The following is a 25248-nucleotide window of genomic DNA, read 5'->3' as shown; positions in this document are numbered from 1 at the left end:
CTGTGCTGAGATACATGAGTCCGTTCATCCCTTGGGGGAGTGGGAACCTGTTAGCCTGTCATAGAAGTGGGTCGGGAGCATTGTTTGGTCTAGAGATACACCCTCAGAAATTTTCATAGGCAATATATTTTACGTGTATGTTTGAAGTGTTTATTAGGTAAATATATAAATATTTATGAGCAATTACATTTTTTGTAACTCTATCCTGGGATTTTCTTTCTTTCTTCATATATCAGGAGCCCTAAAAAAAAAAAAAAAAAAAAAAAAAAAAAGCCCCAGGCCCTAACCTCTGAGATTCTTCAATTGCCTGCTTCACAGGCTCTCATAATACAGTAATGAACATAGAGGCTAATGGAGAGGGCAGACTTCCAGTGACTAATCACACAAAAACTTGTTAAAGAGAAGGTACAAGAGGGGCCCTCTCCTGTCTGGGCCATCAGGGAGGATTTCCTGGATAAAACTGAAAGGCTAGGGGAAGCCAGCCAAGTTTGGAGCAGGAGAGCATTGAATAAGGCAGCACAGGCAGTAGGTCTCAATAACCAATTCATTTTCAGGGACATAGGTGGATTCTAGGATGACTTTCATAGTTTGATTTTGAGCAAGTGGGTGAATGGTTGTGGTAGCCAGCATAGGTAACTGGGGGAGAAATTGTTTTCTGGTAGTGGGTGGGTGAATAAGGATTAGTTCAATTTTGGGATAGGTTGAGAAAGAACATCCTTTGAAACATCAGAGTGGAGGTGTTCTACATGATCTTATATTATAAAAAGGACTTAGTCTCTCATGTTAACTTAGAACTTCACAGTGTATAGGCACTATGCAAGTTCAGTGGGGAATAGAATCTATATGCAGTCCCTGCTTTCAAGGAGCAGTAAAGGAGTTAAATAACCACAGAAGAGTCTAGTAACCCTCTAAGACAACAGCGAGAACAATGTTATAGGCAGTACTTGAATGATTGCTAACTGAATTGTGTAGGGGCTTCTTGGTTTTCTGTAATTGATACCTAAGTGGAATTGCTCATCTGGTTTTACCTTCATAGTTTGAGATGGGTTGAGGACAACATACTGTGGGTTATTTGCTTTCAAATGAATCATTTACATTTTATGAGGTAGAAAATTTGCTATTTGTCTTATCCTACAGAAAAGGAAACTGAGGAGTTCCCATCATGGCTCAGTGGAAATGAATCTGACTAGTATCCACAAAGAGGCAGGTTCGATCCCTGGCCTTGCTCAGTGGGTTAAGGATCTGGCAATGCTGTGAGCTGTGCTGTAGGACAGCAGCTATAACTCTGATTCAACCCCTAGGCTGGGAACCTCCATAGGCCATGGATGTGACCCTAAGAACCAAAAAAAAAAAAAAAAAAAAAAAAAAAAAAAAAAAAGAAAGAAACTGAGGCACAGAGAGGTTGAATAACTTGCTCAAAGTCATGTCTCTGGTAAATGGTAAAGTTGGGATTCAGATCTAGTCAGTCTGAATCCAAAGTCCCTCTCCTCAGTTTATCACAAGTTCTGTTCTTTTTACTAAATATATCCCATATAATTTAAGTTATTTTAAAGCATTATTTTTAGTTGCTGTAAAATTACATCATTCTCTAATTTGACATATATTGTTTCTAATCTATATGTGCCTGTATTTATGGTTAGATCCATAGGATAAATTCCTGGAAGTATGTTTTCTGTACCAAGGAATATAAAAGTTTTAAGCCCCCCTAGAACATGGCAAATTCTTTTCCAGATAAGTTTAAACAATTTACAATCTATATGTACTTTTTAAGCCCATGTAGAAGTATTTTTCAGTTTCATATTGTTGCCTAAGCCAAGACAAATAAGAACTCAGTGATTGTATAATAAGGTTGATGGTTAGGAAAATGAATCAGAATCTGTTAGAGCAGGAAGGAATGCCAGCTGTCATGCAGGTTACCTCCTTCTTTTTATTAAGAACCAAGGTTCAGAGAGGTTAGGGGACATAGTCCAAACCATTCCACTAATTTGAGTGGCACTATGTAATACATTGAATCAGAGTCTCTTGGATGGTTTGGATGATTCAGGAATGTGCTACAATGTCCATTTGGGGTCTCAACTAGAGATTTAAGAGTTGTGAATGTTTGAGTTGGCTTTATATTTCCCACGTAAAACTTCACAGTTGTGTTAGAGCTATGTGGAATTAACCCGGAAGGGTCTGCCCCAAATTGTGAGGTCCAGTACTCACCCAAGGTGATAAAGAACTCTTCTGGGCTGCTGGCACTCCTGAAATTCCCTTTCATAAGTTCTCCTGCATCTACCCTACTGTCAGATCCACAGGATGATTATGAACTGTCTTTGTTATTCTATAGATGGTGCAACACCTTTGAACAAAGTACTGCTTATGTAATTTAAAACACATAGTTCAAGACTGGTTTTCTATAATACTGACCAAAAGAAGGAGGATATTTCTACTTCTTATTGCTCGATCCTGTGGCAATCGTGTAAACAGAATTTGCAGTTTGCTTTAGCTTAGTATCCATTTGGATAGGTTTGGTTAAGGTGTTAAACCTCAATGGTTTAATGACAACATAATAAAGAGTTGTTTCTTGCAAAACTCTGGTACAGGCTGGTTGACTGCTTTTATGTTACAGATATGCTGTGCCAAATTTGCCAAGGCGGGATGGGGTAGGGTTGAGGAAGAGAGTTATAGGAGTCATGTAGACTCTTGTCTGGCTCAGCCTGAAAGTGACAGATGCCATAGTACACTGGCCAGAACTAGAAATGTGGTTCTGATTCAAATGGAGAGAGAAGAGTCTGGGAAAATATGTGGAGCAGTACACAGATATTTGATGGACACTAATGGTCTCTTCCACACACTTTATGGTTGATGCTTTGAAATTGCCTACTAAAAAACTTGGTAATTTCATATCATTTCAAGTTTTAAACATAAAGGTAAAACTTTTCTATTCCTTTCTTTCAAATATGCTTAAAGTGCATCTGTTGTTTTGAGTATGTACTATCATTTTAAGAGATAAGTCATTTAACTTCTCTAAACTTGTATCCCAATTGAAAATGTGATTTAACCCCTCATTCATGGATATGTTGTGAACATTAGGTTAGAGATTTCATGCAAAACACTTGACGCCATGACTAGAAGGAGATAAATTGTCAACAAATGTGAATTTTTCTTCTTGTTGGTATTGTTGATATTGTAGTAAATCTATGCTATCAGCAGTATTACTGGATCCTCTGAATCAGTGGTGTATCCATAATGATCAGAAAATAATGTACTTTATGAGAATAAGCCATGTTTTGGCCAGGTTCTGGAAATGACATGTCTTTAATGTTCTTATTTTTGTAGTCATGGGGAATTTCACAGGTCATGCCGTCCCTGGAACCTTCTTCTATATCATGGGTATTTGGTGGACTATCAAGTGCATTATGAAATATTTCTTCAAAAAGCACAAGAGGACTTCTTATCTTGGTTCCAAAGCATTATTCCATCGAATAGAGATTTCGGAGGGGACTGTACTAATTGTAATGGCTGTAAGTGGTGAGTGAATGTTTTCTCTGTTATGTTTTCCTTTGGGGGTATTTTCACATACAAAGAGATGATTCAGTGTCAAAACAAGAAACTGCTAAAAAATAAATTTTTATTAAAAATATTTCTGGGGAGTTCATGTCGTGGCGCGGTGGTTAACGAATCCGACTAGGAACCATGAGGTTGCGGGTTCGGTCCCTGCCCTTGCTCAGTGGGTTAACGATCCCGCGTTGCCATGAGCTGTGGTGTAGGTTGCAGATGCGGCTCGGATCCAGCATTGCTGTGGCTCTGGCGTAGGCCAGTGGCTACTGCTCCGATTCGACCCCTAGCCTGGGAACCTCCATATGCCGCAGGAGCGGCCCAAAGAAATAGCAAAAAGACAAAAAAAAAAAAAAAAAAAATCTCTGAATACATATTCTAATTATAATTTCTGTCTGATCTGTTAGAAGGTTATTCTTCATGTTTATATAAAGGGATACTCCCTTGTGAGTTAGTCATAGCAAATAACTTGCCTTCCTACTCAAAGTGAATGTCTTTTGTAGTATTTGCCTTTAAAATAATTTTATATCAATTATTCTTGATGCATGAAAGAGTCAACTCCATTGGAAATCATTTTTTCAAAATGCAATGAAATAATCACGTAATCCTGGGAAAGCTTCAAGAGTAAGTTGTTACTGGTAAGCTGTAAAAAAGTTCAGGCTGAAGAAGACCTACCTTCTTCATTCATCCTTTTTGTGTGATTGCTAAATTAGAGAGGGAGATTGGGCCGGATGACTTCTAAGGCCTTATTATTGCCTATAAGATTCTGTAAAAATGTTTGGTGTTTTTAGAGTTCTAATTTAGCCTCCTTTGCAAAGGGCAAAGCTTGCTGATTTTCTTTTGGATTTCTTCATGGTTTGTTCATGGTAGTAGGTCTTTGCTATGGCCATCAAATTACGGAGAAACCATTTCCAAAGAAAAGAGTTTCCTTGCTGAATTTTATAGATTAACAAGTAAAGCAGCATCTTTAGGAGAGTTGAACTGTTTGTATAACTGACTAGACTTTATCCTACATTTGTCTGTGCTTTCTCAGTGATCCTTAATTGGGGAGAAGCTGATCTCTAACATTTTTATTCTAAATTACACACTACTCCCTACCCAAAAACATAGTGTGTATGAAGGAAGTAATCAGCCTCTATAGGACTAATCTCACAAATCTAAATCCAAAATTATTCAGGATTTATCTAGTCATTAAATTAAAATGGGAATTAAGACCATCATGGCACTGATCATGGAACTAAGTGGAACCAAGATCATTACCTCTGAAGATCTGAAAAAGCTGTTTCACTAAATTGGTTATCTTTGACTAAAAGTGATTATCCAGTATTTGAAGTTCTAAAACCAACCCAAAGAACCAGTGCTCAGCTGTTAGGGAATAGCCCAGAAAAAAGAATCAGTGTCATAAAAGGACATTATATTGGACTGAACAGTAGACTGAACCTTTTTCATCTTCGTGCTTTCTTAATAAAGTTATGGAAAGGTTACTAAAACTGTGATATGTTCCTCTGCAGGCATGCTTGGAGAACAGTTTTTTCCTGGAGGACCCTACCTGACCTTATATGACTATAAAAACAGCCAGTGGGTCCAACTCCTGGGCTGGCATCATTGTACCATGTACTTCTTCTTTGGGCTGGTGGGTGTGACAAACATCTTATGTTCCACCATCAGGTCACTTCCTGCCTCCTTTGCCAAGTTAATATTTTCAAATGCCTTCTTTGTGGAGAGTAAGTATGGGTATTTTCATATATCTTTCACTGTCATTGGGCATTTGGCTTGCCCTTTACAGTAATATTTCTTTAGTGTCCTGGTGCCGCCTTCATCCATGGGACCAACTATTTGGGCCATGGTGAGCTATTGAGATGTCCTAGACAGGATGCCAAAGATTTCCCTCCCCCTGACTCATTTGTACAACTGGACAAGCACAAACACTCAGTGTGCTTTATTCACATTTCACCTCTGTCTTAAAGAACCATCTACCGTGGTTATTTATCTCTGGTTTGTCCTGGAGATCACCATTATTTCCATTTTTAACAAGTGAAACTAGGCTCAGAGTAGCGAAGCACAGATATTCTCTGACGAGGAGACCACTCACAGCAGAGTAGCTTCTGCACCTGCAGATTAGACTTTTTTTATCCTGATGTCGTAAAACTCCATCATTGCATGATAAATAGGGTCCAAAAAATTCAGTCACATAAAAATGAGTTCCTAACATTTTTTGTTCAGTTGTCCGCCCTGTTAACTGTATAAGGAAACACTGAAAACAAGTATTTGATTTGTTTTCATTTATTTTACATGTAAGAAATAGATTGATCATAGAACTAAAAAAGCCCTGAATTATCAGGGAAGTCATTTCATAATGTCCACCTTGCCTCCCACATCTAAAGATAAGAACTTTTGCCAAACTCTTTGAGAACAAGAGTGAGATAAAAGTTGGGCACCAGCGAGCAACGGCGTGATTCTCATTGTCTCGGTGTTACCACGTTTTGAATGAACATCTTTTCCTCCTTCTCCAAATGAAAAGCATGAATTAGAAGCTGGAATCTGTTCATGGGTTTAAAAAATGTAGTTAGTTACTGCTTCTTGGAAGCTTCCAGAGAATCTTGCCTTCCCATAAAAGTCCAGTTTTATGATTTGTGTGTATTTTTGCTGTCTCCAGTGGACTGAATGTTTTAAGCCATGTCCTGGTCTCATTATCTATCTCTTCACCCTAACTCCTTCTCCCCTGCCCTTATGGTGCTTATTATTCATCCTTTTGTACAGAATGTGCTTTGAAATGTAGTTTGTTGAAATTGTCATGATGTGTTGGAGAAGAGAATAAAGGTTGAGGAAGGGAGAGGAGATTTCAAAGATTCCATCCTAAAGAGGGATTTATGACTCCAAAAGATGCTAGAGGTTTCCGTTATTGTGGGAAGCAGCAGGCATGTGGTATTTTGGACAAACGTGTGTTTTTGTTGTATGTGGAAGGGTTGGGGGAGAAACAGTAGGTTCTCTTGGTATCATTGAAAAAGACAAATTCTTTGTTGTCCCTCCATCAGCTTTTATTTTCTATAACCACACTCATGGCCGGGAAATGCTGGACGTCTATGTGCATAAGCTTCTGGTCTTGGCCGCATTTTTGACTGGACTGGTTGCCTTCATGGAAATCATTGCACGAACCAATATAGCTGTGGAGCTTCTACGGACAAGCTTCGTCCTGCTTCAGGGAAGCTGGTTCTGGCAGGTGAGTTGGGCCTCTAGCTAATACATCGGTGTTTCCACCAATAACCTTGTCTTGGATTAGTGGGTGTTTTGCTCTCGAACATGGAGACTTCCTTCTGATATGTGCTTGTAGTGAGAATGTGGACCTTTGAGAGGTGATGTTTCTTGGAGTGGCCCAGTGGCTCTGGTGTGAGCGGTGACAGAGCAGCAGGGAAGGAAGTGGGGGGCTGTGCATCTTTATCACACTCCTGAATATCCGTTATGAAGGAACTCCGAGCCTGCGCTTTTGGTTGGAAGCAGTTCCTGATGCTAAAGCACCTTAGAGCCTAATGAATAATAAGCTTGAGAAACATATGGAAGGCAGGAAAGGGAGTTGAAACAACTATATGCCAGCCACTGTTCAGGACTTTTACATACACATTGTTTCATTTTGTCCTCCCAACAACTTGGGCATTAGGTATTATCATCCCCAATTTACTGATAAAGAAGACTCAGCGAGACCAAGCTTCTTTCCCAGAATCACACAGTAATGAAGGGAGGATCTAAATATGAGTCTTTCTGACTTCAAATCCCTGGCTCTTTTTTCATTTTACTCTGTCAGTTCCCTAACCTTGGAGTGTTGTTGAAAACATGTCCTCCAGTCAGTGAACATATACTTCATAAAGACTGATGAATCATAATGCAATGCATATATATATAGACGTAAAAGAAGTCTGGGGTGAAAGGTGAATGTGGTTTAATCAGGTAAGATTTCTTAGAGGAGGTTTTTAGTCCCTAGAGAGCAGGGACTTGGCATGACAGGTTATTTCAGGGATTTGCATTTCGGCGAGGGGTGATAAGAAAGCACTGGTAGGTGAGCTGGAGGGAAAGGTCATGGTCAAAACAGTGGATAGGAAACTGTGATACTTCAGCATGTTGGGGAGTAGGAAAGCTGCTGGAGCAGAGGCTAGCAGAGAAGGCAATAGATTCAGGGTTATTTTGAAGGATAGATGATATAGAAAACATAACAAATATGTTATAATGTGATAAAGTTGATCATTGGTAACTAGCTGATATACTGAACTTGTTTTGTGAGCTTATTTATCATCTGCTGTGAAGCTAAATACAATGGTATATAAAACACGACTATGCATTCCATATCTCCTCATTGAAATGTTTTACTATGTGCATGTGTTGCCAATTCAGAAATATAATTTTTAAAAATTTAACAGATAACTTCTGATCCAGATGACACAGTAAGTTTATGCTTCAGTGTCTCTCCTCTGTTTCAAACATATAATAATGACAGATAGAGTCTAAAAATACTTAAAAATAAATTAAAAGAAAAGTAAATTTAAAAAAAGAGTGAAAAATACCTAGCTGCAATTAAACAACACGAATAAAAATAGGGCATACCTGTGGGCCAGACTCAGAATAGAGGTGTACAGTTGGGCTAGAGCTGGGCTGCAGGCCTGTGGGCTCCAGGTCTAGGGTAGACAGTAATGCTTGATAGTATGGTTCCAGGGAAACTAAAAGGAAATTAAAGGTTTCCTCTCAGTATGGGGGTAAAGCCAGGTTATTGCAAATCTTTACTTATATTGTTTGTATATTCTCTATTAGTAATTGCTTTTCATTAAATTGACTTTCACTTTCTTTTTTTCCTTTTACAGCCACACCTGCAGCATATGGAAGTTTCCAGGCTAGGGACCGAATCTGAGCCTCATCTGCGACCTATGCCATAGCCACAGCAACGTGAGAGCGAGTGAGACCAGGGATCAAACCCGCATCCTGACCGACACTGTGTTGGGTTCTTAACTTGCTGAGCTGCTGAGTCACAATGGGAACTCCTGATCTTTCACTTTGTGATAGAGGTCTGTTAAATTTTATATTGTAGCTGTGGATTTGTCAGTTTCCCCTTATTTGCAGTTTTTGCTTTATGTTATGAGGCTGTATCCTGCTTATCCTGCTTCTCATTTTCTAGGTTTTTTTTTTTTTTTTTTTGAGTTGAGTGTTCATTTGTTTTCAGTCTTTCTTGTTTTTAAATAAACACACCTAAAGCTCTAGATTTCCCTCCATAAACTATGATATAATTACTTATCTCCAGTGAGATTTGGTGGGTGGTAGCTTTCACTCCTGGGAAATTTTGAATGTTGCATTTTCCATGTGCTTTCCTCTTGAACTGATGAGTCGTTTAGGGGTGCACTTTTAAGTTTCCAAAAATATTCTTTTTCTTTTTACTGTTCATTTTCAATTCAGTTGCTTTGTAGTCAGAGAAGTGTTCTCTGAAATGTGTTGGGTCTTCCTTTGGGACATAGCCCAGTGTCAGTGGTAGTAAATGTTCCATGTGTTTGGAAAGAAAGTAAATTCTAACTTTGTTGGGTTCAGGATCTATGTATATTTACTAAATCAAGTATCTTAAAGAGCTAAATGTTCAAATAAAGAAGTTAGAAAGTAAGAACAAAAGGGAAACCTAGAGAGAATTGAAGAAAGAATAGTAAAGATAAGAGCAGAATGAATGAATTTTTATTCCATTAATAATTAACAATTAATTCAATATCTGAGGGAGGAAGCTGTGGGCTGTCACAACTGAGAATAGGTTGGCCTAATGTTGTCCCTTTTGGCAGAGAAATAATGCTTTCATATTCCCCCAAGAGCTTTTCTTTGGGCATAAATCTGAGCTTATTTAAAAATTTTTCCATCTATCAGTATGTCTAGACCAGCATTATTTTTTTTACCTGGTGGCCAGACTAAATAATGCTTGGAGACTTAAAAAAAAAAAAAATTGAATACCAATGCGAACATGCACACTGGAAGGAAATGAAGTTTCAGCCAGAGTGCCTCTCCCTCCTAATGTCCGCTGACACAAAAATGCCTAGGGACTTTTTTAGGTCAGTGTATTATGCTTCCATGTTTTTTTGCTCTCTGTGGTGTATGAATGTTTATGCCTCAAACTCTATCTCAAGCTAATAATAACACATTACGATTTGCTTTTCACTATATTTTTTCCCTCACTACTTCTCCATACGTGATTAATACTAGCACACAAACAATGTATAAATAAATTAGAGAAAAGGCACACCTAGGTACTTGGAGCCATGAGTATAGAGATGTGAACTGAAGGAGGCAAATGCTCACATTGGCTCTTTTTTTGTAACTCATATATTAGTGATTAGGTAAGAGAGAAATCTAGAGGGAATTCCCCTCCTGACCTATAAAAATGATTTTTTTTCCCCCTGAACCATGTTACAACCATGCGTGTTTTCTCAAAAAACCTAACCATATGATGAAATTTAAAAAAGGGAAAAAAAATCCTTCAAGGCCATTTATTCCATGAATCATATTTTCTGAGTCTGTGTGTGGGAGAATATTTCTAAAGCTCAATCCTGCACTTGGTCATTCCCATGTTTCCACTCTTCATTGTCAGAGCCAGTTAGCAGGTGGGGAAGACAGGCCTGCTGCCTTTGCTCCTCACGACTTTGGACAGTTCCTTCTGTTGCCTCTCCCAGCTCCTCTAATTGCCCCAGTGGCTCCCATGATCCCAGATCTCTAGGCTCACATGAAAACCCTGCCTCACCTTTTTTTTTTTTTTTTTTTTTTTTTTTTTGGTCTTTTTGCCATTTCTTGGGCCGCTCCTGCGGCATATGGAGGTTCCCAGGCTAGGGGTCGAATTGGAGCTGCAGCTGCCGGCCTACACCACAGCCACAGCAACGTGGGATCTGAGTGAGTCTATCATCTACACTACAGCTCACGGCAATGCCGGATCCTTCACCCACTGAGCAAGGCCAGGGATCAAACCTGCAACCTCATGGTTCTAGTAGGATTTGTTAACCACTGAGCCATGACGGGAACTCTTCGCCTTACTTTTAAGAAAGGCAAAAGTTCATTCGAAAATGACAAAAAGACCCACCTAAGCAGCCGTAGCCTGAGGTCTGATATAGTAGATCAGACACTTGTTGAGGCTTAGAGTGTTCAAAAAGGCGATTAGAGAATAGGATATAAAACACAAGAGAATTCAAACTAACCTATAAGTAATGGATTCCCTGGTTGGTTGCCAATTAGAAGATCATTATTTACATTTTAAATGTGATATTAATGAAGCTTAAACTAGTCAAAAACAGATGTTCAGAAGTGGCATACAATATAGAGCAAGAAAAAAATTCTTTTAGGCCTTTTTTTTTAAATTGGAATTTTATATTAGGAATAAAATCAGGACAGCAGATGAAAGAGTGGTAACTGACTTTTATATTTAAGGGAGGATTTAATGGGTTGTGGCATTATCTGGCCTTAAGTTTCAGCTTTCCTAATTTACTTGGGTTTAGCTTGAAATGACTTTGGAACATTTCTATGGCTTTCAGTATAATCACATTAGTTCTGTTCACAGTGGCCTACAGTAAAATCTTTAGCTTTCAATACATCAGCCTCTAAGGGGGTCCCAGTGAGATTAGCAATGGGGGCTGCTCAAAGTTTCTCTTTTCCTGGTGTAAAACAGTAAATGTTTTGACTAGTAGAATTGATGATGACTTGATGGAGGTCATTTAAAAGGGATTTTATTTTGGAAGCTCCAAAAAACAGTTGTGACTATGGCCTGGAGGGCACAGTCTGTGTGCCTCTAGGTCAGGCAGATCTGGATCTGAATTCTGGATCTACATACCAATCATGTGACCGTGGACTAGCTATTCTGTGCATTTAAGGTTTCTCAACAAAAGAACAGAAATATTTCATGAATTGTTGCTAGAATGTTACTTTCCAACCTGAAAATGCCTCCTAACCCAAGGAGATGCTTTTAATTCCGTAGAAAGAGGGTTGAGAAAGCTTCCAGGAGAAGGTGAACTTGAGTTGGAGTTTGGAAGATGGATGAGAGTCACCACTGTGTCTAGTTTGAGCTTTAGGACAGGTGGTGCTCCTCTACTTATCTCCGCCTTAGCTCCTGTATTAGGGTCCTGTGGCTGCAATAACAAATTCCCACAGCCAGGAAGACTTAAAACCATGGAAATTTATGCTTCACTGTCTTGGGAGATAGAACAAAAAATTAATGTGTCTGCAGGTCGATTCTTTCTTGGAGGCTCAAAGGGAGAATTTATCCCATGTGCCCTCCTAGCCAGTTGCCAGCAATCCTCGACTCAAATCTGGAACAAGGCAGGGATGCCCACTCTCACCACTGCTCCTCAACATAGTTTTGGAAGTCCTAGCCACAGCAATTAGACAAACAAAAGAAATAAAAGGCATCCATGTAGGAAGAGAAGAGATCAAACTGTCACTGTATGCAGATGATATGATACATAGAAAACCCTAAGGACTCAACCCAAAAACTCCTTGAACTGATTAATAAATTCAGCAAAGTAGCAGGATATAAGATTAACATTCAGAAGTCAGTTGCATTTCTGTATACCAGCAATGATATATTAGAAAAGGAATACAAAAATACGATACCTTTTAAAATTGTACCTCACAAAATCAAATATCTCGGAATACACCTGACCAAGGAGGTAAAGGACCTATATGCCGAGAACTATAAAACTTTAATCAAAGAAATCAAAGAAGATGTAAAGAAATGGAAAGATATTCCATGTTCCTGGATTGGGAAAATCAATATTGTAAAAATGGCCATACTACCCAAAGCAATCTACAGATTGAATGCAATCCCTATCAAATTACCCATGACATTTTTCACAGAACTAGAACAAACAATCCAAACATTTATATGGAACCACAAAAGACCCAGAATCGCCACAGCAATCCTGAGAAACAAAAACCAAGCAGGAGGCATAACTCTCCCAGACTTCAAGAAATACTACAAAGCCACAGTCATCAAAACAGTGTGGTACTGGTATCAAAACAGACAGACAGACCAATGGAACAGAATAGAGAACCCGGAAATAAACCCTGACACCTATGGTCAATTAATCTTTGACAGGAGGCAAGAACATAAAATGGGGAAAAGAAAGTCTATTCAGCAAGCATTGCTGGGAAACCTGGACAGCTGCATGCAAAGCAATGAAGTTAGAACACACCCTCACACCATGCACAAAAATAAACTCAAAATGGCTGATAGACTTAAATATATGACAGGACACCATCAAACTCCTAGAAGAAAACATAGGCAAAACACTCTCTGACATCAACATCATGAATATTTTCTCAGGTCAGTCTCCCAAAGCAGTAGAAATTAGAGCAAAAATAAACCCATGGGAATTAATCAAACTGAAAAGCTTTTGCACAGCAAAGGAAACCCAAAAGAAAGCAAAAAGACAACTTAAAGAATGGGAGAAAACAGCTTCAAATGATGCAACTGACAAGGGCTTAATCTCTAGAATATATAAACAACTTATACAACTCAACAGCAAAAAAACCAATCAATTAATGGAAAAATGGGCAAAAGACCTGAATAGACATTTCTCCAAGGAAGATATACAGATGGCCAGCAAACACATGAGAAAATGCTCAACATCGCTGATCATAAGAGAAATGCAAATCAAAACTACCATGAGATACCACCTCACACCAGTCAGAATGGCCATCATTCATAAGTCCACAAATAACAAGTGCTGGAGGGGCTGTGGAGAAAAGGGCCTCCTGCACTGTTGGTGGCAATGTCAACTGGTACAGCCACTATGGAGAACAGTTTGGAGATACCTTAGAAATCTATACATAGAACCCGCAATCCCACTCTTGGGCATCTATCCGGACAAAACTCTCCTTAAAAGAGACACATGCACCCACATGTTCATTGCAGCACTATTCACAATAGCCAGGACATGGAAACAACCTAAATGTCCATCAACAGATGACTGGATTCGGAAGAAGTGGTATATATACACAATGGAATACTACTCAGCCATAAAAAAGAATGACATAATGCCACTTGCAGCAACATGGATGGAACTAGAGAATCTCATACTGAGTGAAATGAGCCAGAAAGACAAAGACAAATACCATATGATATCACTTATAACTGGAGTCTAATATCCAGCACAAATGAACATCTCCACAGAAAAGAAAATCATGGACTTGGAGAAAGACTTGTGGCTGCCTGATGGGAGGGGGAGGGAGTGGGAGGGATCGGGAGCTTGGGCTTATCAGACACAACTTAGAATAGATTTACCAGGAGATCCTGCTGAGTAGCATTGAGATCTTTGTCTAGATACTCATGTTGCAACAGAATAAGGGTGGGGAAAATAATGTAATTGTAATGTATACATGTAAGGATAACTTGATCCCCTTGCTGTACAGTGGGAAAATAAAATAAAATAAAATAAAAATAAAAAAAATAAAAAAGAATAGTTTGGGGAAAAGCATAAAAAATAAAATTTGTTTTTTATTAGGGTATAGTTGATTTATAGTTTTGAGTCAGTTTCTGTTGTACATCCCAGTGGCCTAGTCATACATATATACATTCTTTTTCTCATATTATCTTCCATCATGGTCTATCCCAAGAGACTGGATATAGTACCCTGTGCCATGCAGTAGAACCTCATTGCTTATCCATTCTAAATGTAATAGCCTGCATCTGCTAACCCCAAGTCCCCAAGTCCCCATCCATCCCATATCTTGGCAACCACAAGTCTGTTCTCTATGTCTGTGAGTCTGTTTCTGCTTTGTAGATAGGTTCATTTGTGCCATATTTTAGATTATGCATGTAAGTGATATCATGTCTTATTTGTCTTTCTCTTACTGAATTACTTCACTTAGTGTGAAAATCTAGTTGCATCCATGTTGCTGGCATTATTTTGTTCTTCTTTATGCCTGAGTAGTGGTATTCCATTATATATATGTACCTCATCTTCTTAATTCATTCATCTGTCAATGGACGTTTAGGTTGTTTCCATCTCTTGTCGATTGTGTATAGTGCTGTAATGAACATAGGAGTGCATGTATATTTTTAATTATAGTTTTGCTGGATCTCTGCCCAGAAGTGGGATTGCTGGATCATGTGGTAGTTTTGTATTTAGTTTTTGAAGGAACCTCCATAGTGTCCTCCATAGTGGTTGCACTAATTTACATTCCCACCAACAGTGTAGGAGGGTTCCCTTTTCTCCACATCCTCTCCAGCATTTATTGTTTGTAGATATTTTGATGATTGACATTCCAACTGGTGTGTAATGATACTTTATTATAATTTTGATTTGCATTTCTCTAATAATTAGTGATGTTGAGCATCTTTTTGGGTGCTTTTTGGCCATCTGTCTGTCTTCTTTGGAGAAATGTCTATGTAGAGCTTTGCCAATTTTCTCGTAGTTTTTTTTTTTTTCTTTATTTTTGTCTTTTTAGGACCTCACCTGTGGCACATGGAAGTTCCCAGGCTAGGGCTTAAATTGGAGCTGCAGCTGCTGGCCTATACCATGGCCACCGCAATGCCAGATACAAGCTGTGTCTGTGACCTAAACTGCAACTCACAGAAATGCCAGAACCCTAACCCACTGAGCAGGGCCAGGGATAAAAAACATGTCCTCATGGATGCTAGTCGGCTTTGTTACTGCTGAGCCACTATGGAACTCCTGATAGGTAGTATTTTTTGATATAAATCTTCATGAGGTGTTTGTATATTGCAGAGATTAGGCTCTTGTCAGTTGCTTCATTTGCAAAGATTTTCTCCTATTCTGTTGGTTGTTTTTTGTTTTTTTAATGGTTTCCTTTGTGTTAAACTTTTGAGTTTAATTAGGTCCCTTTGGTTTACTTTTTATTGTCATTATTCTAGGAGGTAGATGAAATAAGATGTTGTGATTTATGTCAAAAGCGTTCTGCCTATGTTTTCCTCCAGGAGTTTTATAGTATCTGTCCTTACATTTAGGTCTTTAATCCATTTTGAGTATATTTTTGTATATTGTGTTAGAGAATGTTCTAATTTCATTCTTGTACATGTAGTTGTCCAGTTTTCCCAGCACCACATATTGAGGAGACTACCTTTCTTCCACTGTATATTCTTGCCTCTTTTGTCATAGATTGGTTGACCATAGGTAGTTGGGTTTATTTCTGGGCTTTCTGTCCTTTTCCATTGATTGATATTTCTGTTTTTGTGCCAGTACCATGCTATTTTGATGACTGTAGCTTTGTAATATATCTGAAATCAGGGAGCCTGATTCCTCTACTCCATTTTTCTTTCTCAGGATTTCTTTGGCTATTTGGGATCTTTTGCATTTCCATACAAATTTTAAAGTATTTTGTTCTAGCTCTGTGAAGACTATCATTGGTAATTTGATAGAGATTGCGTTAAATCTGTGGATTACCTTGGGTAGTATAGTTATTTAGACAATATTGATTCTTCCAATCCAAGAGCATAGTATATCTTTCTATATCTTTCTATATGTTTGTGTCATCTTTGATTTCTTTCATTCACATATTATAGTTTTCAGAGTATAGGTCTTTTGTCTCTTTAGATAGGTGTATTCCTAGGTATTTTATTCTTTTCATGTGATGGTACATGGGATAGTTTCCCTAATTTCTTTCTGATCTTTCATTGTTAATATATAGAAATTTAGTTGATTTCTGTGTATTAATTTTGTATCCTTCAACTTTACCAAATTCATTGATAAGCTCTAACCATTTTCTGGTAGTGACTTTAGGGTTTTCTAGGTATAGTATCATGTAATATACAAACAGTGAAGTTTTACTTCTTTTCCAATTTGTATTCCTTTCATTTCCCTTTTTTTTTCTCTGATTGTCATGGCTAGGACTTCCAAAACTATGCTGAATAACAGCGGAGAAAGTGGACATCCTTGATGGTGAAAAACTGAAAACATTTCTTCTAAGATCAGAAAAATTGATCTTTAGATGTCCTTAACACTTTTTTCAAAAATATGATCTTGAAGATACTGTCTATTTTACTGAAACAGGCAACAGGTATCTTATCTGTAGCATCTCAGATAATGGGAGATATTTTAGTTACCATTTATCTTGAAATGAGGCATTTTGAAATACACTATCTTTGAAAATATTGCTGGAATTTTTTAATGTGTGCTTTTTGTTTTAAATTACAGATTGGTTTTGTCCTTTATCCCCCCAGTGGAGGTCCTGCATGGAATTCAGTGGATCATGACAACATTATGTTTCTCAGCATATGCTTTTGTTGGCATTATGTATTAGCCATTATCATAATTGGAGCAATTTATGCCTTTGTCACCTGGTAAGTTAGTGATTTTTGTTTATGAAATATCTACTTTTTGGTATGTAATGATCGATACTCAATAGTTCTGAACTTTATGTTCAAAGAGGTATCTTAACACTCCACAAAACAGGGAATATAGCAGAAAATTAGCTGCAAACACAAACATTTCCAGTAAAAAGAATAAATGTTGGTTTAGGAGTTCCCTTATGGCTCAGTGGGTTAAGGGTCTGGTGTCACTGCTGCAGCTTGGGACGCTGCTGTGGTATAGTTTTTATCTCTGGCCCAAGGAACTTCTGCATGCCATTGGATCAGCCAAAAAGAAAAAAAAAAGAATAAATGCTGGTTTAAAGTTAGAATAGCTGAAACGTGTCTCTGCTGTGCTTCTAGTCTTTGCATTACCCTTCAGTACACTCTTCTGTACCTCCCTGTCTTTGCACATGTTGTTTTCTTTTCCAAATGGTCCTCTCCACCCCTGCAATTAGCCCTCCATTTGTCCATGTGCACTTTCCAAGATGTGTCATTTTTGAACAACATGTATGTCTCCCATTAAATATCTGATTAATTTGACATTTACTCTAATATTTCTAAGATGTAGTTGAATCATATATGTTTTTCCAAGGACTCTGATACAGTTTTCCATGATGGATAAGGAGCAATATATCAGATTGACAAGAACCCATATTCCTATCTCTGCTACTTGTCAGCTCTATGACTCTGGATAAATTATTTAACCACACTGGGTATCAGTTTTGTTGTTTGCAAAATGGGGATAACGGCACTTAATGGGATCATGTCTTTAAACTGCCTGAGACATAAAAGTTTACAAAGATTATTCTCCTTCTTGTGTGTATGTGTGTGTGTGCGTGTGTGTGTTGTTCGTTCCTGTGACAGATTTTTTTTAAATTGAAGTACAATTGACATATACCATTATACTAATTCAGGTATACAACATAATGATTCAGCTCTTGTATACATTGCAAAATGCCCACCACAATTGATCTAGTTACTGTCTGTCACCATATATATAAAGTTACAAAAAATTTTCAGTTGTGATGAGAGCTTTCAAGATTTACTTTCTTAGCAACTTTCAGATTTGTAATATGATATTATTGATGATAGTCACCATGCTATATATAACATCCCTATGATTTATTTATTTTATAACTGGACATTAATGCCTCTTGTTCCCATTTTGTTTGCCATTTTGTCCACCTCCCGCAACTCTGGAAACCACCAACCTGTTGACTGTAGCCATCTGTTTTGTTTTGTTTGTTCATTTGCTTTTTAGGTTCTACAAATAAGTGAAATCATATGGTACTTGTCTTTATCTGACTTATTTCACTTAGCATAATACCTTCAAGGTCCATTTAATTCTTTTGTAACTGAGTATTCTGTTACTTATATAAACATAAAATATTTATAAATATTATATATATAAAGATCTATATAAAACATCTTTTTCTGGAGTTCCCATCGTGGCTCAGTGGTTAACGAATCTGACTAGCATCCATGAGGACGCAGGTTCAATCCCTGACCTTGCTCAGTGGGTTAAAGATCCGGCATTGCTGTGAGCTGTGGTGTAGGCCAGCAGCTATAGCTCTGATTTGAACCCTAGCCTGGGAGCCTCCATATAAGATGGGTGTGGCCCTAAAAAGGAAAAACAAACAAACCAAAAACCCATCTTTTTTCATTCATCCATTGATAGATACTTAGGTTTTTTTCTATATCTTGGTTATTATAAATATGATGCAATGAACCTAGGGGTACCTATATTTTTTTGAATTGCTGTTTTCATTTTCTTCAGATAAATACTCATAAGTGGAATTGCTAGATTGTGTTATAGTTCTATTTTTAATTTTTTGAGGAACCTCTAAGCTATTTTCCACAGTAGCTATACCGATTTACATTTTCACCAACAGTTCATGAGGGTTCTCCTTTCTCCATATCCTTGCCAGCATTTATTATTTCTTGTCATTTTGATAATACCCATCCTGCAGGTGTGAGGTAATATCTCACTGGGGATTTGCATTTCCCTAATGATTAGTGATGCTGATGAGCATATTTTAATGTGCCTTTTTAATTTTTTAAATTTATTAATTTAATTTATTTATTTTTGCTTTTTAGGGCTGCATCTGCAGCATATGGAAGTTTCCAGGCTACGGGTTAAATTGGAGCTATTGGTGTGTGCCTGCACCACAACAACAGGGTATCTGAGCCACGTCTGCAACCCATACCACAGCTCACGGATCCTTAACCCACTGAGCGAGGCCAGGGGTTGCTAGTCAGGTTTATAATCCACTGAGCCACAACAGGAACTCCCTAATATTCCTTTTATAGTCCTTTATATGTCTTCTTTGGAAAAGTGTCAATTCAAATTATCTGCATATTTTTAAATTGGAATTTTGTTGTTTGTCATTAGGTTGTGTGAATTCTACATATATTTTGGATATTAATCTTTTATCACTATAATTTATTAATACCTTCCAGTCAGTAAATTTCCATTTTATTTTGATGTTTCCTTCCTTTATGTTGATGTTTCCTTCACTGTGCAGTAGCTTTCTAGTTTTATGTAGTCCTATTTGTTCAGTTTTGCTTTTGTTGCCATAGCCTTTGGAGTCGGATCCAAAAAATACCACCAAGGGCAATATCAAGGAGCTTACCACCTATGTATTCTCCTAGGATTTTTATGGTTTTAGTCTTACATTCAAAACTTTAATCCATTTTGGGTTAATTGTTGTGTATGATGTAAGATAGTGGTAGAATTTCATTCTTCTACATGTGGCTCTCCAGTTTTCCTTGGACATTTTTGAAGAGACTGGCCTTTCCCCACCCTATATTCTTGCCTCCTTTGTCATAAATTAATAGACCATATATGTGTGGGTTTATTTTTAGGCTCTCTATTCTTGTCCATTGATCTGTGTGTCTATTTTTATGTCAACACCATACTGTTTAGATTACTATGGCTCTGTAATATAGTCTGAAGTCAGGGAGCATTATGCTTCTCTGATTTGTCTGATTTGACCCCCAGCTTTGTTCTTCTTTTTCAAAATTGCTTTGGTTATTCAGGATCTTTGTGGTTCCATACAAATTTTAGGATTGTTTGTTCTACTTTTGTGAAAAATGCCTTTGGAATTTGGTAGGGATTGTGCTGAATCTGTAGATTGTGTTGAGTAATATGGACCTTTTAAATAATATTAATTCTTCTAATCTGTAAGCATGGAATATCCTTCAATCATTCCAGGAAACTGTTTTCAGTTTCTTTCACCAGAGCCTTATAGTTTTCAGTGCATAGATCTTTCATATTCTTGGTTAAATTTGTTCCTAGGTAGTTTATTCTTTTTTTTAAATTTTTTTAAATCTCTTGTCTTTTGAAGGCCACACCTGTGGCATATGGAAGTTCCCAGGCTAGGGGTCTAATTGGAGCTATAGCTGCCAGCCTATCCCACAGCCACAGCAATGCCAAATCCGAGCCACATCTGTGTCCTACACCACAGCTCACAGCAATGCCAGATCCTTAACCCACTGAGTGAAGCCAGGGGTCAAACCTGCAACTCCTGGTTCCTAGTCAGATTCGTTTCCACTGTGCCATAACGGGAACTCCAGTTTATTCTTTTTCATACAATTATAAATGGGATTTTTTCTTATTTTTTCTTATAGTACATTGTTAGCATTATTAAAAATGGAACACATTTTTGCATGTTGATTTTGTTCCCTGCAACTCCATTGAATTTGTTTATTAGTTCTAACAGTTTTTTGGTGGAGTCTTTAGGGTTTTCTATATATAATACCATGTCGTCTGCAAATAGTTACAGTTTTACTTCTTCCTTTTCATTTTGGATGCCTTTTGTTCCTTTTCCCTGCCTAAATGTTCTGGCTGGGATTTAGAATGCTGTGTTGACTAAAAATGTCAAGATTGGCATCATTGTTGTATTCCTGACTTTAAGGAAAAAATTTTTCAGGATTTTGCCACTGAGTATGATGTTAGCTGTAAGCTTGTCTTGGCCTTTATTATGTTAAGGTATATTCTGTCTATACCCAATTTGTTGAGAGTTTTTATCAAAATGATGTTGAATTTTGTCAAATGCTTTTTCTTTTTCTATTGAGATAATCCTATGATTTTTATCCTTCTTTTTGTTAATGTGATACATCACATTGATTGATTTGTGGATGTTGAACCATCCTTGCATCCTTGGAATAAATCCCACTTGTCAGGGTATATGGTCTTTTTAATGTATTCTTGAATTCAGTTATCCAGTATTTTGTTGAGGATTTTTGCACCTGTGTTCATCAGTGATATTGGCTTGTAATTTCTCCCTCCCTCCCTCCTTCCTTCCTCCTTCCCTCCCTCTCTCCCTCTCTTCCTTACAGCTCTTGGCATACTGTTAAACATATATTAGGCACTCAATAAACACTTATTTTATGTTTCAATAGATCTGTTTCAGAGCTATTCAAATATAGGCTTCATTTGTTTGGAAATCATGTTTTATGTGGTTTTTAGTTTTTCTCTCATACTTCTTTTAAATATAAGACCAAGAGCTCATATTAAGATAAGATTAAGTATAAACTTAAGCAGTATATTAAAAATTCAGTACCGACTTTCGGTGAAGTCATGTGCAGGACAGTTCAATACTGTCATTATAAAGAGCTTTGAAAAATCTGTTTTTCAGGGTTTTACTGTGAAATAGATTGTAATTCAGTTGTAGGTGATGGGTTTTGAGGACATTATATCAGAATCTATTTGACAGAGCACAAAGATCACAAACAAAGAAACAAAACTGGGTTATGGAACTACTGCCCTCAAATCTCTGAAAAATGAAGCTGTACTTCCTAGCTTTCTAGAATGATGGTTCAAATATTGTTTCATCTAGTCCCATGCCTGGAGTTCTTATTGTGAAAGCTCATAGGAGAGACTTGTTTGGAAATCTTATTTTTCTAAAAAATAAATTTCATTGAAGTATAGCTGACTTGGGTAGTTGTATTAGTTTCAGGTGTACAGCAGGTGTACATACATCCATTCCTTTTCAGATTACACAGTATTGAGTATGTTACCCTGTACAATACAGTAGGTCTTTAGTACCTATCTATTTTATATATAGTAGTGTGTATATGTCAATCCCAATCCCCTAATTTACCCCTCCCACCCCACATTTCCCCTTTGGTAATCATAAATTTCGTTTCAAAATTTTTAAGTCTGTTTCTGTTTTGTAAGTTCTTTTGTATCATTTCTTAAATTCAACATATTAGTAAGCTTATGTGATATTTGTTTTTCTCTGTCTAGCTTACTTATGATAATTTCTAGATCTATCCGTGCTGCTGCAAATGACATTATTTCATTCTTTTTTATGACTGAGTGATATTCCATTGCGTGAATCACACACACACACACACACACACACACACTTCTTCTTTATCTAATCCTTTGTTGATGGACATTTAGGTTGCTTCCAAGGGTTGGCTATTATAAACAGTGCTGTAATGAACATAGGGGTGAATCTATCTTTCCAACTTATGATTTTCTCTAAATATGTGCCCAGGAATGGAATACTTGTGGAAATCTTAGTATATGTTACACTATATTTCGCATCAAAACACCACTGCTGTAGAGAACTATTTCAAAAGCCCCTTGCTGTGGACAGAGAAATATTGCCCACTTTTGGGCAATAATTCATGTGAGCCATTTTGAAGAACAAAATAGAGATGACCAAATTCCAGGCATATGATAGTTTGCCTTCTGAAAGTTTGATTTCCAGAGGGAAATGTGGAAGTATACCCACAGTCTCATCTCTGCTCTTATATAAATTGAAGAGAGCATATGGGAACAAAAACACAGCCACACCCTGACCTTAGTTCCTTGGATCTGTGTTATTCCAGGAACCAGCAATTACCCCACCATGAGTCTGTCCCCAGTGGCCATTTTGCATGTGCCAATACCAAGGGCTTCAGGATGCAGGTAGCACTTGAACATGCCTCAGCTTGGCGGTTTGTCACAACAGCAGACACAATCCAGAGAGGAGGTGTAGGAAACAGGAGGCATGACTAGGATTTGTGTTAACAATTAATTTGTCATATGTAGACAATGCTTTGTTTTATTTTTCACAAGAGTCACCAGGAATGAATCTAATGAATGTATTCACTATTTAATCCCTTTCATTTAGCTTGCATTCAGGTTGTGCAATGTGGAGATAGCTATGTAGTTTTAAAAATGGCACGCCGTCCCAGTTGGCAACTTACTCAAGACTGTTAGCCTTTCACAAAAACAAAAAGAGTTGAGGAGTTCCTGTCATGGCTCAGTGTTTAACGAACCTGACTGGCATCCATGAGGATGCAGGTTCACTCCCTGGCCTCACTCAGTGGGTTAAGGATCTGGCGCTGCCTTGTGCTGTGGTGTAGGTGGCAGATGTGGCAAGGATGCCGAATTGCTGTAGCTGTGGTATAGGCTGGCAGCTCCAGCTCCAGTTGGACCCCTAGCCTGGGAACCTCCATAAGCAGCGAGTGCAGCCCTAAAAATAGAGAAAGACAAAAAAAAAAAAAAAAAAAGAGAGAGAGAGAGAGAGACAGAGAGAGAGAGAGAGAACATTGGTAGCAACATCAATGGTCAATTATCAAGGTAGTTGTCTTGGAACGGTTTTTCTTGGCTCTGGAAGAGTCAGCAGATGTTACTGATACTGCTCAGTTGTTGCGTGTTGGAGGAATTCATGCTGAATTGGAAGTGACTGGAGAATTACCTCTGAAGAGATGAGTGATATGAACTCCTGGGACATTGCTACAGAGCCCATTGATTCATCAAATGTGTGGTGAGCCACTATTGTGTACGGACATTGTTTTATACTCTAGCTAAGGTCAGGGCAATAAATAAGATAAAGTCTCTGCTCTTATGAAGCCCATACTGTAGTGGGATTCAGAGAACAAGCAAGGCCATTGCATATTGAGAGGGGTGGGATGAACCTTCACTGGAAGAAAAAGGCAGAAAATATGTAAAGGTACAGATAGGCTGGAGATATTTTTCATAAAATGAGAATGACTTTGATGATTTGGCTTATCATTTTGTTTGTGTATCCCTATGTATTCCTGGAAGTTGACTTGCTTTGTTGACATGGTCACAGCAAGTGTCTTTACAATAATCGTGCACAGGAAAATCTTTGCCTAGTTCCTGCTTCATCAGAGAAGTGGAGAGCCTACTGAGTTTCTGCTGCTAAGAAGCCTCACATATTCCGATGTCAAAAATTCTAATTTCCCCAGACCTACAGATTCTCTTATCTATGAAAACAGTCACAAGAGTTGAGGTCACTTCTTTCAACTTCTTAATTCATCGAGGACCATCACACAGAGTTGGGTAGCCTGTGGCAGCACAAAAGTACCCCTTTGAAGACACAGTAAGAGCTGCAGTACAGACTTGACTTGGGGCTTGACAAAGGGAGGCAGGTGCCTTCACACACTTCCTTCCCCAGAGAGGGCTCCTTTTTATAACACACAGCTGACCTCTATTTCCTTTGGATTTGCTACAGCCCAGAGATTCTCATGATTGTTTTAGAAATGATTAGTCATAAATTATGAACTTGATACAAACAATCATGGTACACATTCAGGAGTTACATTGTATCTGTTTACTTATATGCTGCTTTCATTCACAAAACATTTTCCAGTAGCTCCAAAGCCAAATAAAAGTGATTTATTTTGGGGAGGGGCCTCTTCTATCTGCACAGGTAATTCAGAGTTTGTTGTATTGTAGCTACTTATTGCTTTGGGTTTTAATTTTAAACAGCATAACACGGGATGCCTTTAATTCTCCTCAGGTTGATTGAATCTCGACTTAAGAGGTTCTTCCCCTCAGAAGTTGAACTCCTGAAAAACACTGAACGAGAACAAGAATCAGAAGAAGAGATGTGACTGTGATGGGCGCCTAGTCTTTCTGGATGAAATCATTCTTTTTTTTTCAATATTTTTAATCAAGGTTTTTTGTCCCCCCCCCCCCCACCTTTTGTTTGAGAACAACTGGCTAAGAAATGATGCTTGGGGTACTGCTTGTATTTCCAATTTTGTTGAAGTATTTGAATTTAAATGTTTTATTTTGGGGTTTGAAAATACTTTGAATGTTAATACGTCAATCATGGCGTTTGGGGCTTGGAGCAACTTTTCCCTGGTCATCTAACTTGATGCCCATGCTATGAAAAATACTTGTTTTATTTGCCTTATAGATATATATGCTCAAGGTTCCTGTCTTGCTACCATTTGTAACTCGGTAGAGATGGAATTACACTTGTTTATCTTGTTGCTGCAATGAGAAATAAATGAATGCATGGACCTTGGTTCAGACACCTCAGATCTTTGTTTTAGTTATTTAACTGCATCCCACCTTGATGTCATGAAGAAGAAGCTGTGTGGCACTGAAATGCCTTATTGTGAGACATCTCTGTCCATAGCGCCTGCGT

At 37.9% G+C, this 25248-nt stretch overlaps 1 protein-coding gene across 2 annotated transcripts in view; it reads left to right on the top strand.

Annotated features, from left to right (window-relative positions):
* TMEM45A (transmembrane protein 45A) overlaps nucleotides 1-25139 on the top strand; it is a 97102-nt gene extending 71963 nt beyond the window's left edge. For both annotated transcript variants that reach the window (XM_003132703.3, XM_013981108.2), the window contains exons 2-6: nucleotides 3322-3513; nucleotides 5052-5264; nucleotides 6576-6760; nucleotides 16692-16837; nucleotides 24613-25139. In XM_003132703.3, the coding sequence (XP_003132751.1) occupies nucleotides 3324-3513; nucleotides 5052-5264; nucleotides 6576-6760; nucleotides 16692-16837; nucleotides 24613-24706 (828 nt within the window). In that variant the 5' untranslated portion in view covers nucleotides 3322-3323 and the 3' untranslated portion in view covers nucleotides 24707-25139. The remainder of the gene's footprint in view (nucleotides 1-3321; nucleotides 3514-5051; nucleotides 5265-6575; nucleotides 6761-16691; nucleotides 16838-24612) is intronic.

Source organism: Sus scrofa, chromosome 13 (assembly GCF_000003025.6).
Source record: "Sus scrofa isolate TJ Tabasco breed Duroc chromosome 13, Sscrofa11.1, whole genome shotgun sequence".
NCBI lineage: Eukaryota > Metazoa > Chordata > Mammalia > Artiodactyla > Suidae > Sus > Sus scrofa.
The sequence above is the reverse complement of the archived record's forward strand: the minus strand, read 5'-3'. Positions and strand labels throughout refer to the sequence as shown.